Below are 19,514 nucleotides of genomic sequence, written 5' to 3'. Positions count from 1 at the left end.
GGCGAACCGTGGAATGCAGAGCATCTCCTTCGGGCCACTTAGAAGGAAATATTTTCTTTGACTTTCAGGGTGATGATCTCCTTCTCTTTTCTCCATTGTGGATAAGATGTTGAATATGAAGCGTGCAATTCATGGGAATTTATACACTGGGGAGTGTCATTGCAGTTGTCGGAGGAGGCGCCTTGAACTCCACATTTGGCAAAAGTGAGTTTACCACGACAGCTCCTGGATCCATGGCCCAAACTTTGGCATTGATAATACCTCCTCGGATTTGGTATGTACGGTCTTTCTGTTAAGTAGCCTGTCTCAACTATCTGAGGTCGATCACTGGTCGAAAAGGTAAGAATGAGATGTTTTGTCAGAGTTTCTTTGTTGTCACGCCTTATTTCGAGTCTTTGCACATTGGTCACATTTTGGTGTGCCCTCTCTCCAAGATTTCGACCTCAGCCAGGTGAAGAAGGTCTGCGTCAGAGATAACTCCCCGCGACACGTTTATAGATTGGTGTGAGGTAACTAGAACGAGTGTTTCTTCTTGCGTCTTAAGGCTGCTGAGCTTACAGTACTGCTCGTTGTCTTGGACCTCAAGCAGGAGGTCTCCGCTGGACATTCTAGTGATCTTATATTCTGCTGTTAGATTATCGGTCAACGACATTAAGAGAACAAACGGAAAGATGACTCGTGCAGGTACATCTGCTCTATTACTTTGTATGACATGAAAACGCGGAAAAGTTTCTATTGGTTCACAGAAGTGCTTCACGATATGATTAGTGCGCACCCTCTTCGAAAGGTGTCGATCAAGTAGATTGGAAAACGAAGGTGTTCCCGTAACAATATTGATTCAATCGGCAGCGATGGCAGCCACCCTCCTCGGAGCCCAACTAGGGAGTATTGCAGAGCTTAAAGTGTAAAGCTGATGACGTCAGCCGTACATTGCTGCTATAACCTAATACATGATGCCCAAGGCAGGACACATACACAAGGTTAACCCTAGCGACCAGAAATTCAGAAGTAAATAGAAAAGAGCAGAAGATAAAAAATAATAAAGTTCGAGAAAGACAAAGATGAGGGGAGAAAGAGGAAAAGGTCACTGCCGCTTTTCCCTGAGTGGGTCAGCCCAGCAGTGCCGTCTACGTGAAGCCAGGACCAAAGATGTGTATTGCCTCGGCCGGGGTTCCCTAAAGAACTAATCACCCGACGTCAGCTCAAACCCTAGGTTACCGTTTTCCCCCAGGCACGGCTTTGCCACGCACGGTGAAGCGTGGGAGGCAGTTGAAACCACCCCGTTAACTCGGGTCCGTGGTGTCGCTACACACCAAGCGCCTGCTTGCGCAGACGTCCTTGCGGAGCATTATTGATAATTGAAGAGTTTCTTGAGTAGGGTTCTTTTCTACCGACTCACAGAGCGGCCATGGCAAGTAATTTGGATGCCTGACCACCAACCTAAAATGGTCTTCCTTAGTCTTGGCGGCCTTTACTAATTCCGCGTCATGCCTTTCGTTCTTTCCAACGAACACGCATTGCTCGATTGAATGATGGACAACGTTTGAAGTGGCCTTGGGTTCAAAACGTTTATGTGTTTCTTAAATGACTTGGTCAAGCTTTCACCAGATTTTGCTCCATGTCTCTGCAGCCTTCAATGACGTTATCTGTGCTCACCTTGCCTCCACAAATTTAGCGATTTGTGGAGCAAGCATTGCTGCAAGAAGAAGCCTGGAAATGTTGATGTTAAGGAAGGGCTATTAAAATTTGTAAAGGCGATTATTACCCAATTGACGTTATAATGAAGTTCGAGGTGCCTTCAGAGGACGGCCACCATGCGGGAAACTGGTTGCACATAAAATGCGAGAAAAAATTATCAGCTTCAGTCAACGTTTGTCTGAAGCAGTGCCTACATTTCTGTGTCAAATTCAGCACGCCGTAAGGGCAGCGTACTTATTTATTTACGAGACAAATAATTGACTGAGGGAAAGAGGCGAACTTCTCAATCAGTTGGCGTGAGAAGTGAGGAGGTTTTGTCAGCCGGTAATCTTCAAACCATATGCCAGTGCATGTCGGGCAACCCGTACTGTGGACACCGCAGGAATACCACACAGCTGCAAAAACAACAAGAGAATGTCATCGAGCCAGACAGACCAGTTAGCTAACGTGTGTTGTTGTGAGGTCGCATTCACCGTGTTAGCAATTGTACAAGCAGTTGTGTTTTCGTTTTTCCTTCAGTTTGATTCGGCTAATTTCAACATCTTTGTTTAGTGCACTTGTGCCTTCCAATCACGTCAAACCTGCATTGCAGCTAAATGGACATATCACTATAGCCGGTATTAAGGAGGAAGCGTTGCACAACAGCACACATACACAAGCGCATAAAAAACACAAAAACAGACACACCCACAAAAAACGAAGGCACACAGAAGAACACGCGCACATACACAAACACACACACAGGGAAGCACAAATGCACACAAGCGCACGAAGACACAATTGCTCACACAAATACACACACGTTTAAACACAAACTTACACACCAACTTCCGTATGCAGACGCACACACACTAACCCAACTACACACATGATGACACTGTGAAACAAACAAACATAAGCACGAACACACACACGAACCCCACAAGCACAAGTTCAGAGAAACCCACAAGAACGCACGCAAAAGAACACACCATCAAGCATGGAAGCTGCCACTAGGAACGGGAGCGCGCTGTGAGAGGCGGATAGGTCTAACCAGTCGACCTTATTTTCTCCGGTAGGGGAATGGCTGGTGCTAGTGTCGGAGAATAAGCAAGGGCCGTCAGAAAGAGATTAAGATGGAAAAAAAGCACAGGGAGGTTCAACAGATGCACGTCTTACAGCTAACCTGCACTTGAGAGAGGGAAAATTTTGGGAGAGCAGATTTATTCTACAGGTGGTAAGTCGGATTTCTTGAACTCAGGTACTTCAAAAGCGATTTGGTTTCTTCCTGTGCTATCGAATCAAACACCGGGGTCCCAAAGCGGTACGTAAGCCGTCAGAACTGCTGTAGTCATAATGAACCTTCGCATACGTCATCAAAATATAGTGCCACAGTTATTGGTCCTTTGGTTTTGCCTGGTAGCCATCTACCACCCTGCCTAACGTAGTTGCCCTTTAGTTCTCAATGATTTTTGATTTATTCATTGCCGTGCAAAAATCAAAACTCCGACAAGATGACTTAAGGTTCATTGAGTAGAGGCACAAGGAACACAGAAAAAGTATTTCGGGGTTTTCTATTTATGATTACCGAAGTACTACGCTGGCTACAGCTTTAAAACACGAGCACTCGCCTCTGAACCTGGCTAATTGGTTATATGACAAAAATTGAAGCTGATAGTTTGACCTAGCACAATCATCAGCTTTGTCGAGACTTTCTCATTCTCATGTCCCGAAAATTTTCCAGAAGAATCACCTCCACTGCCATCATTAAATAAATCAAATTTATTAAAGCATAGTTCGTAATGCCTGACCTCAATAAATGGTGGTGTTCTAAAAAACCTTTCTTCCGCGCAGTTGGCGTGCACCCACTAGGTGGATAATAAATAAAAAAATATTTTTTGGAAGCTGGGGTTTGAACACGAGTCTGCACAATCCGAAGGCGCATGCCTTGTACACCTAAAACAAGCACCCGCGCTTGTCCAATGTGAACAAGTAAAGATTGAGCGTGAAACAATCAGTGTTGCGTGCGAAAGCGCTAACGATCTAAAAAAAAAGAATTGCGAAGCAGTACGCATCACTGAGGATGTATCCCAGCAATATTTCGTATTCCCAATGAAAAAGTATCTTCTGCACAAAACACAAATTTGACATCACATAATACACATTTCAGGAAAATTAGATTTAGAATAAATTAGCTTTATAAAGACATTTTGAACGATGGCGTGACGATCATTTTGTAGTACCGCTCAACAGGCTCACAAATGCTGGAAATAAACATGACAGATGCCACTTCAATTGAGCCTAAAACAGCGTTCCGTGAAGGGTCGCTACGCATTATTTTATTTATTTATTTATTTAACAATACTGCCAATCTCATCAGAGATTATAGCAGGGAAGGCATATGAAAACGAATATTTGTTTACACAGATACATATTGATAGAAAACACAAAAAAAGCTGGTATTAGAAAATGACATACAAATCATAGGTTATACATTGCCGTTAAAGAACACGCAATCAAACAATTTTAGTGATAGGAAAACAAAATCATAAACTAGGTTATCGTTTAAAACGACCACGAAAAGATAATGCACGCATTTGTAATATGGGGTAGGGAAAACAAGTAGGCATTTTTATTGAACAACTTATTCAAATAATTTTACTAACAATAAACTAATCGAAAAACATGTCACTTGAAAATAACAATCATAAAAAACAAAACGTTTGTATCAGGAATATGACACTGACTCGTTTATTTTGTATATTGATGATGTGATGTTAGTGCGATTTGCGAGGCAAGCAATTCGCTTTCAATCGCAGCTGTAAACAAGTTTATGGATGATTCAGTGCTTAAGGTGGGTTTCAGCAAGTTTCAATCTTTAATAGTTAGCGGAAAAAATGAGTATTTAAAGCAATTAGTGTTAAAAGAGTATTCTACAAGAGTATGGGTGATTATGACGGGTTGGTCTGCCATGAAAAAACGATAGATACCTTGAGGTATCTATTTTCATTATGTTGTGGAGTAATTGAAACGTTAGCTTTAGTTTTGTTAGTTTTGTTCGCTTTTGTAGTGTTAAAATGCCAGCGTTATTGAGTAGATGCGTCGGCGAGTCCGTCAGTCTATACTTGCTAAAAATAAACCTTATTGCTTTTCTTTGAACCGCTTCTACTTACTAATCTGTTGGTGGGTATAGAGGAACCAGACAGGGCTGGCATAAACTAATACAGATCTGACGAGGAAAAGAAAGAAGCAATGTGACAGACCCACCACTTTAAACATCGCCTGCAAACACTTTTCTGACAGGCTAGGGCTCTGGTTTTGAAGGACGATAGCCTTTCATGGGATATTTCAAACAGTGAAGTTTATTGCGTACCAGTAACAGCACTTTAAATTATTACACTGTCCGGTTTAACAAAATTAACTTTGCGGTGTAACAAAATTACTTCAGTGGCAGGTACAAACAAGAGAGCATAGACATGATTCTTTTTAAAGCACTGCAATATTCCCACTCGTCACGGATCATTAAAGGAAACAAAGAGAAAAGCAACGCAATAATTTTGACCTCCCTGTTGATGTCTGTCCAACGATTTAGCCCCCCACCCCCCAGTGAAAGCTTAAACTTATACTTAACGCCCACTCACCTTGATCTGGTGGCTGCGTGTGAACGTTGTGAATCAAAAAGGAAATATCACACATTGAATGCATCACATCAATACGCAAGTGTTAGGCAGTGTGTCTTTTTTTTAGAAAACGCATAGACACGTAATTCTAAGCGCTGAAATGTTCATTACATTCGCTGGCAATACGATGTTATGAACGAAGAAGAGGGGCTTTTTCTACGGTTTGCTAGAAAATTCAGGAGCTTTAAAGGGGCCCTGCCGTCCTTTTTGATCATGGTCGGTAAACGTGGTTGATCGGTTGGGGAGGCTCCCGATAACAAGCGAGCCAAATATCATAGCGCCGCACGTGGACTGATTTCCATAGTAAATTATCAAAGTCAGCAAAAATTGCTTTCTCTTCTCTTTACAAATGACAGGAGAAGCTCAAAACTCACTCGTACAAGGCCATCTATCAGATACTAGGTGATTTGAGCATGGCGAAGCTTGGTCGGTACAGGAATCACCGCGGGAGGCCACGACTTGTTCATGTATGTGCGTGATCCAAGGAGGCTTAAGTACTATTTGCTGGAGTAAAGGAAGCGACCCACAGGTGTAGCCACGCACCGCCATTTAGCCATAGGCAGAAAGCGCACCATTCACAACTCAAGCCACTGCGGGCGCACAGATGTTCTTCATGTTCACCCGTGTTGTAGCGACCGGGCCTTGTAATGGATACACCATGCCTTTCTTAAGGATACCTAGGTGAAGGGAAAAGGTGTTCTGGGATAATGTTTCAGTTGTGAGTATCGTATTTCGAGCTTGATGAAAACTGTGTGCAGGAACACATGCATGTTGATAGCTCTCAACCTGTCTTCACATATCTCACAGTCATTCTTTTTTTTTCCTAACGGGTTTCGCAAAGACCCAAATGTTCGAACCGCTTCGGGGCATGCTGTGAACACTTGTATCATTAGATGACGGGATGACTGGTAGCGAAAATAGAGCGATCACATATGTTAGAGGAAGTTGTCGAATTGTTACAACCGGACTGGACTGTGACTTCAAGGTGTGTGGCTGGGCTAGATGCAATTCTGAAACACCTTGGATATCGACTGATACGCATCCTTGTACTTGTGGATACTACTAGAGTGGTAAGCGAGTTGGAAAATAACACGAGTTAACTATTCGTTGAAAGTAAATAGGCGTCTTCGACATTTCGTGATTGATTACTGGCAGGGGTGTAGCCAGAATAGCTCACAATGCACGACACAGATGAGGTGAGTGCGCTGTGAGCTATTTTGAATCTTCGCCAACTAGCCCGGTCATAAACCTTGCGTAGCCAAGATTTTTTCGAGAAGAGGACACTTCGTTATTTTCGGGGAGGGTAACCCCTTGAAATGACCATGTTTCGCTCTCTATGCCATGACGAAAAAAAATCGGGAAGACAGAGGAAAGGGGGGGGGGGCATGGGCCTGGGGTGCTAATCCCTGCCTACGCGCTTGCTTCTTAGTTGCGTTAATTAGAAGCTTAACTCGCTACCACGAGGGTAGTTAACATTGTTTGGGCAACACAAAAGGACCTGTCTTTTTTTACATTCGCGCCTTTTATACAGTTATTGCAAGTGCAGCGAGCAAAAACCAGTGTCTGAACTGTGCAATGTTTGTAATGCAACTAACTGCAAATAAATCGACCATAACTGAGGGATACTCGTGCCGTTATATGTATTCAACTTGAAGTTGTGAGATTGGCATTCGCTACATGGCAGTTCTCACAAAAAAAAATAGTTCATGTTCCTAAGCGTAGCTAAAACAGCTCCAGAAAAAAATTCTACCACTGAGAAATTGTAGTTAAACAAAACAGCAAGGCTTTATCTCGAAGCTAAAATAAAAGGGATCAAGAATTACAAGCCCACTTATGAGAGTAGGGGGGAGGGTGTCCCTGCAGCTTTCCCCGATACACATACATAATTGTTTTTTCGGCGAGCATATCCTTTTGTAGATGTGAAGCTTGGGACACCCACTTTTATATTTGAAGCAAAAAAATTGGTTGAAATGTACTTATGCATAAGATATCGTGACACTAAGAATAAAATAAAAAAGAAAATGAATGCTGAGAAAGTGAGTTCAGCTCTCACGAGTGTGCTTCTTTTTAAAGTCAGCGTTACATACCCTTCGTCGGTGCGCATGCTTGCAAGGAAAACGCCTAAAGAAACAGAATAAAGTCAACTGTGTTCTTCTTTGCCATGTGACTTCTTATTCTTGGCAATTTACCACTTAGTTTCCTCCATAATTATTAAAAATCAGGGCGGAAAGTAGTGGCGGATGCGCTTTGGCTTCTGTATCTTGCCTAGGGCAAGGTGGCCGCCACGGCTTCACTCCACCCTTTTGGTATGTATACGTGGCCTCCACTCCAGGAAGATTTATTTAAACCTCCTTGGTGCGACCACAATAAAAAAGCGATGTATTCAAAGAAAAAAACAAACTACCAAGTTCACGAAGCGCGCTTGACATACACTTTTTGCCCATGCTATCTCTACCTGATTAGCTTCCAGCGCTTTGGTCGGTACGAGAAAAGAAAGAATACGATTGCACCGAGTGACAAATCTTTGTAACTGTGCTCGTACTGAAAAAATCCTCAGAATTTTTCCGATGTGTAATTTGTGAAGCAACAAGCTCTTTTAGAACATCCATTTCATGGTTACTTCAAAAAGTGTTTCGAGGCCCTTTTAATTTAAACGACTCGGGGCTGGCACCTGTCAGTTGCTCTGCGTTCTAAACAAAGTTCGTTTATTCACATTACGACATGATGGCGTGCATATTTCACGTGGCGCCTCCAGAAAGAAGTCTGTCGTCTTTGGACGTTCTTTGCAGAGAAGCACGCAGGTACGCGGCCAATTTTTAGACCGTTAATTTATATTACTGATATGTTTTTACTAAAATATTTATTCATTCGCCCATTGTTCTTTATTATGATAACGATTATATGACAACTTTCAATGTTTTTTTCTTGTCAGCATCGCTCTTACCATCGCTGTCATGTTCTGCACAGAAATCAAATCGATCTCAAGTGCCTCGCGCATCGTATGTCGTATTCGTGGGTTTAAAACGTGCGAGCACGGGTGAAGAGTACGGTGACATTTTAGCCGACGCATTTCCATCGTCATGGGGTTCACGCAAAGTGGTTTGAGGCCTCACCACGCATTTCCTAACAACAACTCGTCCTATTTACACTCCAGTGACGACGAATACTGGTTTGAAACACGTTTTTAAAATTTTTTGCTGAAGAACAAAACTATCTGTTTAAGATTAGATATATCTAATTCTGCTTACAACCGAGCTTGAATACGGGGGATGAGATCAGCAAAATGGTATGGAAAAGCTTGCCAATACCTAATATCAAGTGCACTTTTATGGTTCGTAGAAGGAAGGTATGTATATTTTGGTGGTTTAGTGAACAGCAAATATTTGCACGCAGCTCCTTGTCTTTTGGTAGATGAATTTTTAGGAGAAAAATAGGAACAATGACCAAAGAAAGGACACAGGACTGTGCAGCCGAAGCTATCTTTCACTGTATGGTGTAGCGCAGCCACGGCAGACAATTTTTCTGTTATGGTGGCAGTTTTCAGGCCTTGATGTCTGGCAGGTACGGCTTGTCTCCGACAAAGATAGGTTGCGCGCGAAAGGAAAACAATATCTGTTTGCTATGACGACGCCCGAGCGGGGATGTAAAGCATGCGCCGAATTTCAGTGTGCTTGCGCGGCAGGGATCAAAATAGGTCAGGGAGAGATTCGGTTAGTGGTAGAGAAACCCTGACGATCTTCGGGAGAAAGAAAGTAGCGACGCCTTACGAGTTGCCGCGCCGCCATTGTGCTCGTAGTTTAAAAAGGCCCTGCAACATTTTTTGAGCACTTTTGTAAAACGCGGCCGATCGCTGGTAGAGGGTCCCTAGAACACGTGACCCAAAAATATGACGCAGTATCATAGCGCCCTAGACTTTGTGACAAAATTTCTAAGTCAGATAAACATCTTTCTCTTCTTTCTAAAATTGATGGTAGAAGCTCAAATTACTCGTAAGAATCCTTCTATGAGCCGTTGGCTGATTTCAACATAGCGCGCTCAGTCATTATAGGGATCGCCGTGGGGGGCCGTGAATTGTCTACGCCTGCTGCTGCTGAAAAAACATTTATTTACAGATGTTATTTACAGGGAGGGTGGGAACGGCACTTAAAGGGCCGCCCCGTACAAACACTAGGTGAGCTCCCTCTTACGGGAGCCCATTGGCGTTGGCCGCGGCCCGGGCACGCTCGACCAGGGACCATTGGGCCGTCAGGTGAGAGCAGCCGAGCAGGGCTGCCTCCCAGTCCTCCCGCGAAGGGTTGGGTAGTGGGGTAAGGTTTGGGGTTTTTTGGCACGCGGGATAAACTGAAAAAGCCACGTATTTAAAGAAAAAAAGAAAAAGTGCTCGAGATCGTGAGGCGTGCGTGACGTCTTTTCTTTGCCCATTTCAGCCTTTCCTGCTTAGCTTTCAGTGAATTCGTCAGAATGAGAGAACAGAGAATACAATTGCAGTGTGAAACAAATCTTGCAGCATGCGACGAACTCCGCTCGTACTGGGCGGGTTCTCAAAATTTTTTCGGCAGTGAATTCAGGAGGCAATAAGCCCTCTTAGAGAATACATTGCGTGGTTACTTGAAAAGTGTTGCATGACCTTTCAATGGCAGACACCCATTGACGGTAAGTGATGGATGAGTTTCACCCAATACGTGATGCATAGAGCAGCACGTGATGGCAGTTTTGCTGGCGGGGAAGCTGTGCGATGCAATCTGCATGCAGATTGCTGCTGCCAACAATCGGTATGCTATTCGGCATCGCCGCAAAAAATTATGTGCGCGCAGCAAGGTGGACCTTGGCATTGCAAAATTATTTTCTAAAAACATCTTTTATGAGTGTGTTCGTAATTGTACCAAGTTCATGAACTATTGAGAAGTACATGCGCTGAAACTGCGGCTATATACTTATAAAATCTTCGACTCTTTAAATGAAAGAAATCTAGATAGAGTAGCCTGCAGTTTTATGCATGCTTTACACTGATAAAACTGCCTCGCTTTTTGTTGATTGGTTTCAGCTCGTCAAACCGAAAACTTGATTGAGGTACACGCAGATAACTACGAAGCCCAATAAAACATTTTTACAAAACACAGCTTCACGCAACCACTAAAGGAAGTAATCTTTCACGGTTAAAACAGAAACTGGCGTGTCTCAGCGCAGCGTCATCTGAATTTGATTCACCACCACTGTCACATCGTCATGATGTGTTGCAAGCTGTTGCCTAGTGAGAAGCCCACTCCCATCTCACAACATGTAAAGGTCTCGAAACTATCATGCACAAGCCTGCAGATCTCCTGTATCTGATTGCGTTCGCTGACCTGCTGGCCTAATAAGCACAGTTTTCTTTCTGCAATTACAGCAGATCACTCTGAATGCGACTTGTAGAAAGATGAACGATATTTCTTAGAGCTTGCAGATTAATGATTTTAATGGCAATAAAAAATTCCAGTCATCTCCCGTTCAAGCGAACCATATGTGGATGCGAAGAAGCGGGCGCTTACGCTTACAGTGACGGTGGTGTTGATGCTTGCGCTCATCATGGCTTTGAGCAGGAGCGAATCCTGGGGAGGCGCAAAGCGCGCAGTAATTGGTTGGTGTTTCTTTCTGGAACTTGTATATCGCTGCTAGTGGGAAATTTAGGCAGAAGACTCCGATTGAACACTGAGGCCCACATACCCCTTTAAGGTAACGCACACGCTGTGATTGTTTCATTGTTGAACAACGCACAGAAGAAATTTCCCACTGACCCTGCCGTCGAGGTCAAAATCTAATGCCATATATACGGGTTGGCCAGTGAACGATTGTGCAGCGCTAGCAGTCAGATTTTCCCCCAAGCAACTCGCAAGTAGACGCTGCCAGCGTCGGCGCTGCGAGGCAACAGAAGGGGGAGCGTAGAAGAGAAAGGGTGAGGAGACACGCATGCGCAATAGAGAGGAAATAGACGCCACAGGACAAGGATCACATGCCCCTGGCATAAGGTGCTTCGCATATAATGAAACTACCTGCCGCATTTCAATGACTCCACAGACGTGAACCCATATTGTTCTCGCCTCTTAACTAACATATGTATGCTCTTCGAAAACGAACAGAACATTTGTCTTCAAATTAGGTAAGGAGTCTACTTTTCGTCATGAGCGGCAATTTTCTTTCGCATCCTAGGTATTTCTGCATCTGTGGGAAAAAGTAGTGGTCACTGTGCACCAGGTCTCAATGTAAGGCGTACTATCCATATCCTGAGAGTAGCAATCCATTCCTGTAGCCTCTGAATCACATGCCATGTGAAGTGGAGCGTTGTGGTAAATAACGCGGGTACCATGGTAAGACGTCCTTGACATCTTCCGCATCAGTGCATCTTGAAATAAAAAAAAATCAACTGCGTACGTGAGCGGGACTTTGATTTTGGCGATTTGTGCACTCTTAGCAGAGGACAAACAGCGCAAAACGCTTCGGTGTCCTTGTTCTTTTTATGCTGTTTTTTTTGGTAAGAATTCATGTACGAGTAGAAATCCATAATGAGGCCTTAAAAAAGAACAGCCACGCCTTCGCAGAGCGCACAGCACTGTCACAACGAAAACCGGAAGAGCGGTCTTTGATAGCATTTTTTCTTACACTTTTTGGGCAGCTGCTGCAAGCACACTCGCAGGGTAGGCACTACGCCAGTAATAATTGTGTAGTAGACAGGCATTCACTGCGCCATTTTCCGTCATTATTCGCAGAAGCGTGGTAGCCGCTTCCCACTTGCAAGGCGCTTTTTGCATTTTTTGTTTTGTGGCTGACGACGATGAAGAATTATGCAAGAAGCTTTTGTAACCACCCCAATTCCCTACATTCCCTACATCTATTACCCTATAGGTAATATATGTAGATAATAAAGCTTCTGTAGCGGGTTGGGACATCACACTCGGACAGGAATATTTTCAAAGCTGTCGAAAAGTTTATATGTGACTTGAATAAATTTGGTAGGTGTATCAACTACTAACAATTCTTTATTCAGCATTTAAAGTCAAAAGATCTTCAGTCTCTGGAATATTAAACATAACAGTGCGACTTAAAATTACAATAATTCATAATAAACGTTACATTAAAAACCATCTCAGAATTATTTTAGCTCTTACTAAATATTAATTATAAGTTCAGCATGTATGATCCGCCTGCCTCATGGCCGATCCTCCAGAGTGGGTAGGTGACAATGATCCAAGGAGCTTCATCATCATCATCATCATCATCATCATCATCATCATCATCATCATCATCACAACACACTCGTAGCACAATTCGCATTAGGTGACACCTGGTTGTTCCTTTGCTGTTCTTAATCCTTTTTATATTCATACTAACGCAATAATTTCCTGGCATTAAGCCAGCCTATTAGCCCAGGTTGCAAAGGAGATCGAAGCATCGGCGGAGTATTTGTAAATATTGACAGAACAAAGTATTGACAGAACTACTGCACTTGTGAATAACCTTTTCCCTGAACCTGTTTATGGAATGCCATATTCGCTTCTGTATTGTCACAATGTATTATTTATCTACGTATAAACTGGATATCTCCTTCACAGAAAATATTTTATTTATTTAAACTGCATACATTCTCTCTGCCAGTGAAAACATGGCTGAATGTAAAATATTATATCTGTCCCAGACAGAAAATTGCAGACTCTGCAACCAAAATTAAAGGATAGAGTATTGTTCCATTCATTGTTGTGACGCCTTTTTTGGGACATTCTAAAAAGAACAATTAGAAAATAACTTTCAATCAGAGCTTAGGAATAAGGGTCCTCCCTTAAAAAAAGCCTGATCGATAGTACTCCATCTGACCTGTTTATGTTGTTGGCACTCTATTCACTATAGAAAATTCGCATGATTGATAGACACGCCGAGCCACCACGGTCCACGAGGTCTATATTTCGAGAAGCAGTTGCTCAAGTGGACAGTGTTGTTGATAATTTTGGCCCCGTTCGGGAGTGGGTTCCCCTTCTGGAAGCTTGTGTGCGTTTGCCTGACTTCTGATGAAGTATGTTGTGCGTAGTTCACAAATACTTGTGATGATTTCATGGATTAAAAAAAAAGCCAGCAGTGGGGCTCAATGGTAGAATACTGAGCTAGCAAGCAGGAAACTGGGGTTTTGAATCCCATTTTATTTTTTTTCTATTTACAGGGTCTTTTTTCTTATTTTATGCGATAGTGATGAAAACCGGCGGTGGATAACTACGGCGCGCACGCGACCCGTTTTTTTTATCTTATAACTGCTTTCGCTGTAAAACACGCGCCTAAATAAACTTCTAAAATAGCTGAGAGTTTTAGAAGTCAGCCCGAAAACCTATGCAATCAGATGCATCAGAATATCTAGCGAACACAATTACTTATCCGGTATTTGATTACTCCTAGGCTGAAGATAAGGCTTTCTTTTTTGAGCATTGCACCAAACGGCCTTTAATTTATGACACGAGTGCTGAGAAACATGCAGAAACATAACTTACGATTGTTTTCTTCGCAATCTCCATTTGATCGATGGGTATGGTATATCCAATCTGAAAGGTCGATTGAGGAAAAACATTTATTCAGTTCTTAGGTGTACACAGCTCGGTTCTTGAACAATAACTCAAAGTGGGCTCGGAGACACGGAAGAAGAAGGGACAGACGAAGACGAGCGTTTGTTTCTGTGTGTCTCTTATTTGTCCGTGTCTCTGAGCGTGCACTGAGCTATAATGAATCTTCACCAAATAGCCCGGAGAAAAATCTGTTCTGGAGCTGCGCCGGCATTTTGCGGACCCCACGATTTTACTAATTGTGAAAAAAATCTGCCACCATATTTGGAATGTCCTAATCAAAAAAGCTGGTAATGGCCTGAGCTTTATGAGCCTTTCCCCAGCATCTTTGCTCAAGAATACAGCTGACAATCACTTTCGGAACAACATGGTCACCTACTCGGTCTTAAGGTTTCCAAATAGTATACAGCAACAATAATACGTCCTTTCACTATTATTTCCAGATAACCTCGGGAACCCTAGATAAGAGTTTTTTCAGGCATGATCCAGTGCAATACAAAGCTTTTATTCCTTTCATACACTAGGCTGAAACGTAGAGTGTGCGCCGTATCTGTACTCTACGGTGGTTCTCTACACGTGTTCAACGACTGATTTTTGACTGTTCCAGCAAAACAATTGTGTAACGTCACATTCCACATCACGCGTTGTAATATGCGGCAATTTAATCGCGTTCCTAACAGCCTGCTCAATAACGTACCGCAGGGGTTTCAAACTCACCTCGTTCAGCAAGCCACAAGCATTAAAATAATTTCCGAAAGCGTCGGGACAGTTATGAACATAAATGAGGGGGGGGGGGGCAGCAGTTAGCCGGATTGGTCAGCAAATGTTTCTATATGAGCGGACCCTTTTCAACTGGTAAATACTAAAAGGCAACGACGATGATGGAGCTAACGCAGCGGGAGAGCCACTCGTGGTTTGTTTTTGGGTGATTTTGAATGGTTAGCAATAGACACGTTTTAACGGTGCTCGGGGTAATTAAGCAGCCCAATCGTACGTCTTTTATCTCAGGAAGCTTTCATTCTTCTACATTTTATGCTGACGAGATGGCCGGGAACTTTGTAACTAAGGAACCCGACAAGAAAACGGCTTACACAGCAACGAAGACGGGTATTATGAAAGGCGAATGAGACACGCAAGGAGCTTTGCGCACGCGTCTCCGAAACGAAGCAAACCAACTCATTGAACCGAGCCAGAATAGCGCCCCGGCGCTTCGAGTTCTGCACGACAGAATAAAGAACTGTCATGACGTACTAATAGTGCTCAACGAACAACTGAAGGGACTCCTCACAGACGAGCAAGCAGCTGACAACAACACATCAGTCTCTGAGAACGAAAACAATGCAGCAGCGATGTTCTCCCTTCTCTTTTGTCACATCGAGCAACTTCAGCCTCAAATTACAGTGCACCAAGGCCTGCCTATACCCAACGACGGTGCGACCCTGTATCGGTTGCTGTACCGTCTGAGTGACAAGCATTAACAGTTCTCAGCAATCAAGAAAAAGCACCCCAGTCTTTATTCGCATACGTTTTATAACCGTTTTGAGGAAATGCACACTAGTGGTGAGCATGCGCCAATGATGACGCTTGCAGGCACACATCACTTCAGCTTATGTACCTGATACATCTTCCTCTTTTTGAATAAAAACTAAATCACTGTAATGTTTTGACGAAAAGCCAGTTCCCTAAAAATAACACAACACCAATTCACTTCCGAAGGGTTTGAATTCACGGATCTTGCACAAAGTTGTCGACACATCTCAACCACGGTGGTTGCCTTTTTCAGCGCCGAGTTATTCTTGGTTCTCGAGTTGATCGTGCCGCGTCGGGTGCGTTTTCATTGTTAGGTTGGGTTGGGTCAGTGTACCCGTCCTCGTGGATGTGATAGGAAACGTCGTCAACACTAGGAAAAGTGCTGAAAGATTCAGCCGTAGTTCTAAGGTTTGTCGGTTGCGGCGCAAAACACTGCCGTCTTCGGTGGCGACGTGGAATGACCTGGGGTGATCAGCTGCATTGCTTTGCTTTCTGTGCCCACTGGTCTCCTGGTATCCTGAAAACCTAGCCTCTCCATATTGCAGCAAGACTACGTTTTGGGGGCCAGTACTGTTCATGCTTCTTTCTCAACTGTCTTGGAGCTTCGTTGAAATCTGGAAGAGTTATCCGAAGTTGTCACCTTTGAAGTAACTCTCTAGGTGACTGACCGTCTGCTACCGGACTGGTCCTGTAAGCGAGTAATCCAAGCCACAAGTCATCTTTTATTTCCAACATCTTTGTTATAAATGTTTTTGCAATTTAAAAGCTCTTCGCGAGATTGTTTGATCGAGAGAACCACGGGTTTGACGTACCGCATTTAAAGTCGTACTTTCTTGCGAACGTCAAGCTGGGAAATTTAGCTTTTTTTCCCTTCGCACCAAACCACGTATACAGTGTATTTTCGTGTACTTGTCTTGTGGTTGAATAAACTCAAACTCAAAGTTGAGTAACGCATCGAAAACGCACAGGTGCGATTTTCTGGCCCAGTGAATATATCGTCCCCTACATGGTACCATGCATGTTCCGGCACTACGCCGTTCACTAGGGGTTCACTTTGATGCCAATACACATACTTCTGTTAAGCTGGGCATCTTCTAATGAGTGCTCCAATGTCCGTATTAGGACCCGGCCAGAACAGTAATATGCGCTCGAGATTTGAATTTATTTACTCCAAAATGGCCTTCGTGAATTCGTCGAAGTAACTAGGGGTGGGTGCTTGATGGTATCGCTGCTTCGCATCTATTAACAAACACACCACTCACAACAACTAAGTCACCTCCAAAGGTTTTAGCGCTCCACAGTCTGGACTATAACTTTCCAAGCAATTGATCTTTTGACTGAAGTAGTCGTATTTTCTAGTTTTTTATGCCGACAGCTTCATTGCTGCTTCGCTGTCCAGTGATGAAAGAACACTTACCGCATGCACTTCTACATCATGATCTATGTTTTCTTCGAGATTTTCTATGGAAGCGAGAGACAGCATGTCGGCTACAACGAAGTCTTTTCCTGGAACAAAGTGGAGCTTGTAGTAGTATTTGATTAAGGGAAGAAAAACATTATTGCAATTCGGGCAGCATTTCTTCTATCGGCTTCTCTGAGATTGCTATCAAGGGTCGGTAATCGGTCTCAACGGTAATATTGAAAATTTTCGCAACTGAAAACAACAGCCATAGCCACTTTTTTATATCTGGGAGTACCTTTGTAACGCTTCTGTTAAAACGCGTGAGGCATAAGCAATACGCTTTGACGAAGTGTTATAAAAAGTTGTAACATTTCCAGAGAGCGGAGCCTATTCCATTTCGCGAAGCATCTGATGTTATCTTCGTAATTCTTTAGGACCGAAAATCGCCAGCACTGGACCTTTGTTCAAACTGTCACAAATTATTTTCTATTCTTCAACGTGGTGTTCCGTGCACTGCTAGGTACTATTTTTTTATCAAGTCGTGAGGCCGTTTTGTTCAGTCAGTGAGTGATGGTGAAAACTTGGCCAAATAGTTAACGACACCTACCATGCACTGCACAGCTTGTTTATATTTTGTTGGTGGCATACTTAGCACACAGCTGACCAAATAGGATTTTGGCATATGCCGTCTGCTGCAATAACCTCATCAAGAAAATAATCTTGCTCTCGCCAATGGCGCATTTGTCCTCATTAAACGTTAGGTCAGCTTTCTGTGCCGCTTCCACTGCCACTCGTAATCTCTCACCGTGTTATTGTCTTGTGGTACTCCACACGATGACGTCAATGACATATACTCGCACTCCTGGCAGTGTCTCGAATATTCCACTGATAGACTTTTGAAACACTTATGGGGCCGAGGCTATGCCGAAGGGCAGCCTGCAAAAACGGTAACGACCAAAAAGGAGCCGTGAACGTACAGATCCTTGGCGTTTCCTCATGCAGCTGTATCTGGAGAAAACACCGAGTTGGCGTCAAGGCGCGTAAAAAACATGCTCCCGCTAATTCAGATTCAATGTCCGCTCTACGTGGCATCTGATTGATTTGTGGGGTTTAACGTCCCAAAACCACCATTGGAATATGAGAGACGCCGCAGTGGAGGGCTTCGGAAATTTTGACCACCTAGGGTTCTTTAACGTGCACCCAAATCTGAGTACACGGGCCTGCTACATTTCCGCCTCCATCGGGAACGCAGCCTCCGCAGCCGGTGTCAGCAGCCGAGTACCTTAGCCACTAGACCACCGTGGCGGGGCACGCGGCATCTCGTAATGCTAGTGCTTCAGGCAGTCATTATTTTCCCGGGTCCGTGGTTAAACTTAGTCTACAGTCTTCTTTTTCTGATAATAACCAGAAGGCTTACCCATTCCATCGGCTGATCTTGCTTGTCTATAATGCCGGCATTTACCATGCGGTTAAGTTATTTGTTCAGAGGCTCTCGTAAGGCAATGGGCAATCGGCGGGCTCTCTGGACGACTGGGACTGCGTCTTCACGAAGAACCATGTGGTATGGGCGGCTGATACATCTAGCCCCCGAAAAAAGATGTCAAAACTGCTGGGCGACTTCCTCGCTGCTGCTTATTCCAGACATCATTAACAGTGCGCGAGAACCGTTCAAGACGCACACTCACTCGCCGTCTAAGTACGGCCTGCCGGGCATTCTTTACAATGAAGAAATCAATCTTGGCCACTTTGTACCCAACTGTCACCGTGGTGGTAATGATGCCAAGATAACTGATGACTCGTCCGTTGTGAGATCGTAAAAAACAGTTGCTTCTGGTCAAGGGAATCCTTATTCGCAGCTCTCTGTATTTCGATAACAGCATGAGGTTGGCTTGTGTTCTTGTGTCAACTATCAAGATCGGCGTCATACCCTCAACTTGCGCTCTGACCACCCAGTCATAGTCACTCACTGTTCTGACGCTGTTCACACCGATGGCCAAGATGTCAAATTCCGCCTCGGTATCCTCGGTGCTGCGTACTTCCCAGACTTGTCTGCTTGCCTTGTAACGTACAGCGAAATGATTCTGGCCTTGGCATTTTCTGCATGTTTTGCCAAGTGCAGGGCAGCTTCGCGGACCGTGTACACGCCAACACCAGCGGCACTTGAACGTTGCCGGCTATTCCTCGTAATGCTGCTGCTCCCGTCGTTTGACGGCACCAATCTGCTTCACTTCTCGTGACAAAATCTTATTTTGGGTGGCCGACATCTCCGCAGTCTTGAAGGCTTCTTGCACTTTAACCAAAGTTAACTTCATATCTTGCAGCAAGACCTCGTGATCTGACCTCGTGATCGTTTGTTCCAAATAGTATTTGGTCAAGCATGAACGAGTCTGTCACCGTGCCAAAGGTGCAGGAGCGAGAAATATTTCGAGCTCTTTGACAAACTGTTCGACTGGCTCGCCCTGAGCTTGGATGCGTCTTCGGAATATGTAGCGCTCATGCACTTCATTTAAGTGTTCGGCTCAGTAAGTATCGCACTTAGCAATGACAGCTGCGTAACTTTCTCTGCTGTTGTCATCTTCAAAGAGGAAATTGTTGTAAACTTCTAGGGTATTGTCCCCTGCCAGAGTTAGCAATAAGGCAATCTTTGTG

At 43.9% G+C, this 19,514-nt stretch overlaps 1 protein-coding gene across 1 annotated transcript in view; it reads right to left on the bottom strand.

Moving 5' to 3' along the window:
- Window positions 1–1,968: 1,968 nt before the first annotated feature.
- LOC119165668 (uncharacterized) overlaps window positions 1,969–19,514 on the bottom strand; it is a 34,590-nt gene continuing 17,044 nt past the window's right edge. Inside the window, exons 5-6 of the mRNA XM_075870718.1 lie at window positions 13,865–13,915; window positions 1,969–2,093 (exon numbers count right to left, since the gene is read on the bottom strand). Of these exons, the coding sequence (XP_075726833.1) occupies window positions 2,016–2,093; window positions 13,865–13,915 (129 nt within the window). The 3' untranslated portion in view covers window positions 1,969–2,015. The remainder of the gene's footprint in view (window positions 2,094–13,864; window positions 13,916–19,514) is intronic.

Source organism: Rhipicephalus microplus, chromosome 8 (genome assembly GCF_043290135.1).
Source record: "Rhipicephalus microplus isolate Deutch F79 chromosome 8, USDA_Rmic, whole genome shotgun sequence".
Lineage (NCBI taxonomy): Eukaryota > Metazoa > Arthropoda > Arachnida > Ixodida > Ixodidae > Rhipicephalus > Rhipicephalus microplus.
Note: the sequence above shows the minus strand (reverse complement) of the source record. Positions and strands in the feature narration are given on the sequence as shown.